General features: G+C 35.9%; 1 protein-coding gene across 3 annotated transcripts in view; it reads right to left on the bottom strand.

The window, feature by feature from the left end:
- Positions 1–295: 295 nt before the first annotated feature.
- Positions 296–9,829, bottom strand: part of LOC106883106 (ceramide phosphoethanolamine synthase) — a 74,376-nt gene continuing 64,842 nt past the window's right edge. For all 3 annotated transcript variants that reach the window (XM_052977897.1, XM_052977889.1, XM_052977882.1), the window contains 3 exons: positions 8,483–8,605; positions 6,509–6,589; positions 296–3,584 (listed from right to left, as the gene is read on the bottom strand). In XM_052977897.1, coding sequence (XP_052833857.1) covers positions 3,561–3,584; positions 6,509–6,589; positions 8,483–8,605 — 228 coding nt within the window. In that variant the 3' untranslated portion in view covers positions 296–3,560. The remainder of the gene's footprint in view (positions 3,585–6,508; positions 6,590–8,482; positions 8,606–9,829) is intronic.

Here is a 9,829-nt window from a genome sequence, read left to right as displayed (position 1 = left end):
TAACCCTAACCCTAGGGTTAGAGTTAGGGTTAGGGTTAGGGTTAGGCTTAGGGTTAGGGTTAAAGCAAATTTAAAATAAAAAAAGCAAATAAAACGAAGAATCGTTTGTTTATGTAGTCGGCACTTAATGTATATCGGCTGAGAGGACGTCAGTGATTGGTTGAAATTATCGAAATAAGACAATTTTTTACATGAAATAAATTCGAATACAAAAATATTTTTCTGTTCTATAACACAAAATAGATAAGTATACGAAGTTTGAAAGTCTTTCTGTACCAAAAACACTACGTAAAACATTAATGAAAAATGTGGCCCCCGTTTTAAAAAAGATCCAAACAGTGATGTAAAGCAGCACACATAACATGAACCAGAATACTAATATCCCAAGAGTAAACCCACCTAAATTCCATCATAGGGATGAGATACAAAAATTTTGAAATAAATAAATTTATAATAATGGTTTCAAATTTTAGCACAAGACCTGAAATTTTAGTGGGAGGGCAACCCTGAAAGGATGAATTTCAAAATTAGCCTCAGCCAGTCATCCTTCCAGGGTCAGTAAAATAAGTATCAGTCAAGTACTGGGGTTGATGTAATCCCAATAATAATAATAATAGTTTCAAATTTTGGCCAGCAGTTTTCAAAGGGAGAGGGAGAATCAATTGCATCAACAACAATATTTGACTGATACTTATTTTATTGTCCCCAAAAGGGTGAAAGGCAAAGTCAACATCAGTGGAATTTGAGCTCAGAACGTAAAGACATAAAAAATGTTGCCAAGCATTTTGTCTGGTGTGCTAATGACTCTGCCAGCTCGCCATCTTATATAATAATAATAATAATAATAATCATAATAATAATAATAATTTCTCACATTGGTACAAGACTAAAAACTTGCTAAGGTAGGAAAGAGTGAATTTAATTGATTATTTGGTGCTTATTTTACCCCACCACCTCTCTAGGAGATGTAAGAAAGGTGAAACAGACCCTGATGTAATTTGAACTGAAGATAGCAGATACAAACCTAAATATGGTTAAGTTTAATAAATAACATAAAATAAAATAAAATAACATCAGCACAAAATCTGAAATTTGAAGGGAGGAGGTTCATTAACTACATTGACCTCAGTATTTGACTAGTATTTTAGTTTGTTGACTCCAAAAAGGATGAAAAGTAAAGATAACCACAGCAGGATTTGAACTCAGAACATAAAGAACCTGAACAAATACTGCATTGTTGATTGAATATCAGCTTTGATCTCAGTGTGATGTCAAGTTAACCACAAAGAGACACAAACTTGGAGAAAAAAAAATCCAGATTTAGTATTTATTGCACTAGTGTGATAAAAAGGGTCGCCTACTTGACAGTTTCAAGATAGGAAGTAACTTTTAATGGATGACCCAGTCTATTGAACCTTTTCCAGACAATCTGGTACCCATTCTGAACAGCTGGGTAAACTGAAACAATTTGGTACACATTCTGAGCAGCTAAGTGAAAGCTCAGACAAAAGTGTTCTTCTCCAGAAACATAACAAAATGGTTGCAGGGGTATTTAAATTTGTGGTCTAATACCTTCACCCATCTCCACACCCTTTCTGCCAAATCACCATCTCTTTTTTATATAATCACAATTTCTCAGTCACAAAACTACAAATTCGTAAGGGAGGAAGAGGAATATAAATGACTTAATGAATCACAGAAATATTAAGTAGCAGATTTCAAACTCATTATGTAGAGGGATAGAGCTAAATACTGAGTATAGGGGAAGGTATTCGTTCAGCATTCTACCATTTCTGTCAAATTTATGATAAAGATGATTTTTCATGGATATTAGGAAACCTCAAATAAAAGTAATCTACATAAATGGGAATATATGGATTTGTTATTATTTTCTTTAGTCAACTGATATTCTGACCTGGCATAATTTTTACATGTCCAGGTTAGTTGATAGCTACTTGTCCACATTAGTGAAGAGCATGTCTTGGAACCAGAGACTTAGCTTGTACAGATAGAAAGCTTTAAAGGTAGAGAGCTGTCAAATCAGTTGCTCTCAAAAAATAGAATTTGTAGCTTATCTGCAAGTAGTAGTAGTGGTGGTGGTGAATGTTGTACCTAAGACAAACTGAAGAAAATAACAAAAATTTGAAATAGCAAGGGAAATACATGATAAAGAGGTAGGGATAGTACTGGGTTTTGGTCAGTACAAAATGGGAAGTAAAATAAGTGGTTTAATGAAGAGCTTCAGGTTTGCTGAAAAATAGTCTTGATTTTTGGAAGCACATGAAGAGATTGTTTCAGTCAGCAGAATTTGGTGATTTACACACACACACACACACACACACTAGAAAACAAAATTAATTAATAAAATAAAAACTGTTTTAGGGATCACTAGTATTAAGAGAGTAGCTGATATTTGTATTTTGCTAAGACCTGGCCAAATCATTTTCTCATAGTGATTTCTAACTTTTGCACAAAGCCTCAAATTTGGGGTTTGGGTATAGCCAACTCCAGTACTCAAACAGTACTTATTTTATACACATCAAAAGGGCAAAAGGCAAAGTTGACCTTGGTGGGATTTGAATTGAGACTGTAAAGGGATGCAAATCAATTCATCATACTGTCACAAATAAGGAACTATTGAGATGTCATTCTTCACATCAAATATTATGACAGTGAAAGAAGACATTTCAGAACCCAATTTTGGTGAAAGGGACAAATCAACAAATTTTCTTTGTTTGCTTTCATTTTCTATGTTTACTAAACCATATATAATGTATTATTTATAAAAGAGAGCAGGACATATACTGAGCAGAAGAGGCAGAGAGGTAAGTAGGTCAAGTTTGTTTAATTTGGCTTTATAATCTTAAATTATATTTCTTCCCTTTTTTCTCAACCATTTCCTTTCTTGTTCCCTATACCATCTATTTCCCTTCTCAGCACTGCACTACCTTCACTCTCACCTCAATGAATATCAATGTCAAATAAGCTCCAAACCACAATCATAGCCAGCAATTAAATATCAATTTACATTGTGAAAACTCTTCTCTCAAAATATATTTAAAAAAAGAAAAAAAATGAACACACCCCTCTCAATCCCCACACCCACAAAAAATACATTAAATAACAAAAGGACTTTGATGAACCTTGGTAACATTCAAAAAAATCAATTATAGCATATAATACAACATATTTTATAACTGTTGTAGCAACAAAGAAAAAAAAATTTAGGATAGAATTAAAGGGTGAGATAATTGATGCTAACAAGTACAATGAAGATTTTATAATACTACATCATCATTCAAGGAAAAATAAATATGTCAACCTAGACTGCTTTTGTATTTAGCCATGCAGTTAAAGGTAGGTTAGCATAATATTTCCTTATCTTTTAGAAACAAAACAAAACAGAAAAAAAAAATAATGATGGCATAGAGAAAGCAGTGTTTCTTTTGGGTTCTTTTTTTTTAAAGACATGCTTCTGAGAAATGGTTCAGGTGGAGAGTGTATAAAGAGGCAGATTCCTGCCCTCAACAGTCTGGAGATTAGTTTTCCTACATCAGCTTCTATATTCGAACCTTTTCACGGAGCTGAAAGCAAAAATAGACAAAATATGAATAAATACAACAAAGACGATTATATCAACCAGATTTACTACCTATACAAGACATACAAAACTATATAAAGGCACATTTACCACTCTCAAGATCAGAGCTACTAAGAGTTTAGAAATTCAAACAACTAATTTGAAATATTACAATAGCAAAAACTAACTTCAGAACCGTCATCAAAAGAAGACTCCTCAGGTGGGATAATAAAGTTTTAAGCTGAGAGATTTATATTTGAGTTTTGCTGTATTAAGAGATTTTAACAGTTAGACAGACAAAGACACATGCACATGCACATTCTTACACAGGAACCAGTAAGGCAGCACTGGCAACAATCATCCTCAAATGGTGCTTTTTACGTGCCACTGGCATGGGACCAGTCAGCCAGCACTGGCATCAACCACGCTTGAATGGTACTTTTTACATGCCGCTGGCACAGGAGCCAGTCAGGCGGAACTGGCAACGATCACACTCAAATGGTGCTTTTTACATGCTAGCAACACGGGTGCCAATCAGGTGGTACTGTCATTGGCCACGGCAATGACTTCACTTGACTCAACAGGTCTTCACAAGCGCAGTTTATTGCCCAATGATTGAAGGGTACTCTTAAATGGGCCAGTTAAGCTGCACTGGCATAGACCACGGTTATGGTCTCACTTGGCTTGCCGGGTCTTCTCAAGCACAACATATCTCTAAAGGTCTCAGTCACTTGTTATCGCCTCCGTGAGGCCCGACGTTTGAAGGTCATGTTTCACCACCTCATCCCAGGTCTTCCTCTTCCACAGATTCCCTCTAATGCTAGGGTGTGACACTTTTTCACATAGCTGTCCTCATCCAAACGCAACACATGACCATACCAGCACAGTTGTCTCTCTTGCACACCACATCTGATGCTTCTTATGTCCAACTTTTCTCTCAGCATACTAGCTTCATTTCTTGCAAGCTTACGCATGTCCTCAGCAGCCACGGCCCATGTTTCACTGCCATGTAGCATGGCTGTTCGCACACATGCGTCATACAGTCTACCTTTTACTCTGAGCGAGAGGTCCTTTGTCACCAGCAAAGGTAAGAGCTCTCTGATCTTTGCCCAGGCTATTCTTATTCTAGCAGCTACACTCTCAGAGCACCCACCCCAACTACTGACTTGGTCACCTAGGTAATAGAAGCAATCAACTACTTCTAGTTTTTCCCACTGGCATGTGACGGAAGTTGTTTTCTGCACATTTTCTGTGTTTATAGCACCTGAGCATATGCCACATACAAAAACTATCTTCCCAGTTAGCCTTCTTTGATATTGCTGCACCTCTTATGTGTCCATATCTTACATCGGGTACATCTTACGGAGTTTCTACCTACGCCTTTTCTACAGATGTCTGTATGAATGTGTGTGTGTATAATTGTGTGAGACTATAAGTGTACTTGCCTGCAGACATGTGAGACTGTGGGTGTCAATGTACATTTGGATTTGTATGTCTTGTGGTGTGGGTGTGATGGAGTGTGTGCGTGCAGGGGTCTATAAGCATTGCATGAGGGTGTGAGTGTGTCTGTCCGCATGCATGTGCTCCATGGTGGAAGTGTTGATGTGATCTCTGTATGTGTTTGGGTGGGTGAATATTTGTGCCCTGAGGGATGTATCCATGTGTGTCGGTGTGTTTCTGTATGTATGTATAGCTGTGTGCATGTAAGATTGACTGACATACATGTGGTGAGTGCTGGTATGTGCCCATGGATATAGTTATTAATGTATGCATCTTTATGTCTTTGCATTGATTTAAAATTAAGAATGTGTGTCTCTTTGTCTGTGTGACTGTCTAACTGTTAAAATCTCTCAAACAGCAAAACTCAAATGTAAATCTCCCAGCTTAAAACTTTATCATCCTACCTGAGAAGTCTTCTATGTACTGTGCATTGCATCTGGTGTTATTGCATAATTCCATGCCCACAGGGGAACAGTGCATCTTGAAGATGAAACAATTGTTGTGGTAATAAAAAAAATTTTATTGGTACATTCAGACTTCTCTTTTTATCTTTAATATATGCCCAACGTCCATCCTGGAATTATTACAATGATGTTTGCTAACTATCGCTGATGATGCCTGGTAGCCAAAAGTGGTGAATGTTCTTTGCAGACACACGACCTGGAACTTACTCAGAAATAAGGTTTCAATACTGTGTTTAACATGTATTTTCTTTACCTTAATTCTTTAACCTTATATTTGACTTATATATATATATGTAAGATTCAGTTGAATAAGGTACTCAAGTTGCTACGCCTGGTTAAGTTGGTGTAAAATACACACACAACAATAATTTGCAAATATCAATCTTGGTATATAAGTACCAGCAGAAACAAATCCCTGTAGTGCTTGAAGAAAATTAGATTCAACTGAGTATACAATCCACTCTTGAGCTATCCAGAGGTGTACACTTTATTAAATGCACAGTCCATAATAAACTTCAGAATATGCGAAGGGCACATTCTGAAATAGGTGAGTAACATATAAATAAATAACAAATGAAGGAGGGAAGGATATGTGTGACAGGTTTCTTTCAGATTCTGTCTACCAAATCCAGTCACAAGGTTTTGGTTGGCCCAGGACTATGATAGAAAACACTTACCCAAAGTGTCATGCAGTGGGACTGAACATGAGACCACATGGCTGGGAAGCAAGTTTCTCATTCACACAGCCACATATGTGCCTATCATATATAAACTTATTTATATATAATATAGAGAAGTAACCCATAAATTATATATATAAAATGAAGTCCAACCCATGCCAGCATGGAACATGGATGTTAATTGATGATGAAAGAACTACTTCATGCCTGTGCTATATGTAATGAAGTAACTTCAAAATGCTTAGATGACTGTCTATAAATAAAACAAGAGAATAAATACTTACATATCGAATTTGAATTTCACTCAGAATGAGCATCCCTATGAGTACAGCCCAGCCCACGTAAAGCATAAACGTCAAAAATTCCTGAAACACAAAATGAAAATTTACTACCATATTTTGTTATTGCAGAGAGAGAGAGAAAGAGAGAGAGAGAAAGAGTGTGTGTGTGCGTGCGTGCGTGCGTGTGTGTGACATCAGGAAAATTCAATGTTCTCAGTGTTTTAGCCATGGAGTGATGGTAGAAATGATTGATAGTGTTCTACTGTCTTTTACTTTTATCCTTTACTTCTTTCAGTCATTTTGACTGAGACCATGCTGGGGCACCACCTTGAAGGGTTGTAGTGGAACAGATCCATCCCAGGACTTTTTATGCCTAGTACTTATTTTATCAGTAGGTTTTGCTGAACTGTTAAGTTACAAGAACGTAAACACACCAACACCTGTTGTCAAATGGTGGTGGGGGACAAACACACACACACATGTATGTATGTATGTATGTATATATATATATATATATATATATATATATATACAGAATGGACTTCTTTCAGTTTCTGTCTACCAAATCCACTCACAAGGCTTTGGTCAGCCCAAGGCTATAGTAGAAGACACTTGCCCAAGGTGCATGCAGTGGGACTGAACCTGGAACCATGTGGTTGAGAAGCAAGCTTCTTACCACACAGTCATGTCTACACCTGTGTGAATATTTTTACCATGACCTGGCTAGCTCCTTAAGGATGAGGTTTCAAAATCAGTACTACGAAAAAACATTTGTTAATTAAACAGTATTCCCACCGTTCACAACAATGGATTATACTTATAGTACTTATTCAAAGCTAGGTGGATTGGGGCAGATACTGTTAAATATGAGCAGAAAGCAGTACAAGAGACAAGGTGTGAATACTGACTTTTAAACAGAAATTGAAACTATGGACATGTCCAGCATGAATCTATTGAACAATAAACCAGTACAAAAACACGAGATGTTTTAATACCAGCAAGTTAGCACACAAATGCAATATATGTAGTCTTGTTACAGGGTCAAATGATAGACTTGCATAAAACACCTGGAAGATCCAACAATGCTAGTTCATTATCAATAAAAGTCAGAGTAAAGAAATATGAATAATAGGAAGAGTACCACACAAACTAAGAGTGAAACATCATCAATAAAACATCCTTCAATGAGGATACAATAACTGAGTCTTCCCCAAAAGCCCCACAACACAATCATTATACATGTGGGACTTCTAATGTTTCAGGAGACAATGGATCTGCACTCAAGACATATCTCGTGTAACTCTGGGTAAGGGATTGTTTTTATTTATTTATTTTTTTATTTTTTAAGGAAGGATAGCAGTTGTTTTGGCATGCAAGTTTCCTCTTCTCTATGCCACAGAGGATGTCCAAGAAGCACCAGCTAGCCCTGAAGTTTGTGAGTCAAGTTGGAGACACCAGCTTCCCTTCAGGTTTAACAATTACATGTGAGAAAAACACTAATTACTGGTTGGAGATGTTGTACTGACATGAACACAAAAGCAGGGAAACAACTCCAGTATTAGGTGTCTGGCTATCTATGTAACTCTCCAGCAGAGAAAAGGTATAAAAGGTGCTTGGAACTGACAGTGAGAGACATTTCGAAGTGAGACTAAAGAAAAGTAAGAGTTATATTAAAGCTCCAGTATGCAGTCATTGATTTTAAACCTGTTGAAGAATACAACAATTAACACCGTAAGGAAGAAAGGCAAAACTGATCTGGTTGATTTGAGCTTGGAAATATTTTATATGAAGTAAAATACACCAATAGTATCCAAAAATGATTAGAGAAAATGCTAATTAAAACTGTATAGATAAAAAAATATTCAGAAAGTGCCATCTTTACCACTATGAAGGTTAGAGATCAAAAGAAATACATTAAGATAACAGGTTACCAAAATCTACAGCAGTTACAAAATAACAAATTAAATGTATACACACCCAAATTTTATCTATAAAAACTGCAATTAGCACCATCTGCATGAGTGCTTGTCCATCAACAATCCTCCACAGCCAGATAATGCACCAGGTACTGGTTAAATGCAATGCCTCGGTCTGATGTGCCTACAATAATAACAATACACATGCATCACAGCTAAAATAGCAAACATACATCTGACTTTGATTATAAATCATCATACATAATTACAAGGAGAATCAAGGAGGGGTGAAAGAAAGCAAATTTTGTTAAATTACCAATTTATTTTTTCATTTATGATTATCTAAGCTCATGTAGAGGCTATTTTCTACTTTGATGATTTTGGTTAGAGCATTATTAAAATTAGGAGGGTATGGAGTAATACATTTTATGTGAATATTTAAGTTTCTAAGTGATGGTCAAATTATGTTGATAGTTGGTTATTTGTATATAGGGGGCATTGCTACAGTATAAGACACAGAGTTATGAGACAAGCTGACAAGGGAATGTGTTGTTTCTCAACCTGTAGAAAAGGCAACTAAATTTCTTTCAAATCACACTACCATCTTTAAAAAAGTAAAAGATACATTAGATAATATAGTCTTACATAGCTATAAAAAAAATGACAATGACTATAGTTTGATGCCTTTGATTAAAGACCTTCTTGGTAGAAATTGACCCAGTGTCTTCCACTTTAAATTTTAGGACATTTGTTATCATAAATCTATCTTAGAAAATAAATACTTTTTATGTTGGTGGAAGAAAAACATGCAGCAAAGAAATAGATGGGCAAAGCCATGGTTACAGATATGGCTGTGGGTACAGTTATCACTATGAGTACAGTAATAGATATAGGTGTAAATACAACCATGGGTCACATATAGCTAGGAGTACAGGAATGGCCAAAAACAGAAGGCTAACTAGTTCTAAGGAAGTTAGCTTTACAATCTTGTGATTCTCAGTTTGATTCCACTATGTAGGACTAGGGACAGACTGTACCCATTCTTGAGTGGTAGACTTAATCAACAACACCACCTGGCCTTTGTGTGCCATTAGAAAGGTCCATTCTGTTGCAAGCATGCAAATTTAATATCCTAATGTGCTGCTTCATTCGATAGCAATGCATATGTTGTTGTTGTTTTTTCTTCTCCCTTCCCCACCAACTCACACCTGTCTTGGACAACCTGAAAACAGGTCAGATGTGCTGCCCTTCCTCATTTGATTATATGATAAAAAATAAATAAATAAATGTTTTTTTACATATTTAGGAGCTTGCACACCTTTGCATAACTTAGTTGCTAAGTATCTACAATAATAAATTTTGCTTAAAAAAAAAATATATATATATATATATATATATATATATATAT

This window comes from Octopus bimaculoides, chromosome 2 (assembly GCF_001194135.2).
Source record: "Octopus bimaculoides isolate UCB-OBI-ISO-001 chromosome 2, ASM119413v2, whole genome shotgun sequence".
Taxonomy (NCBI): Eukaryota; Metazoa; Mollusca; class Cephalopoda; order Octopoda; family Octopodidae; genus Octopus; species Octopus bimaculoides.
This window is presented reverse-complemented; position numbering and strand designations above follow the sequence as displayed.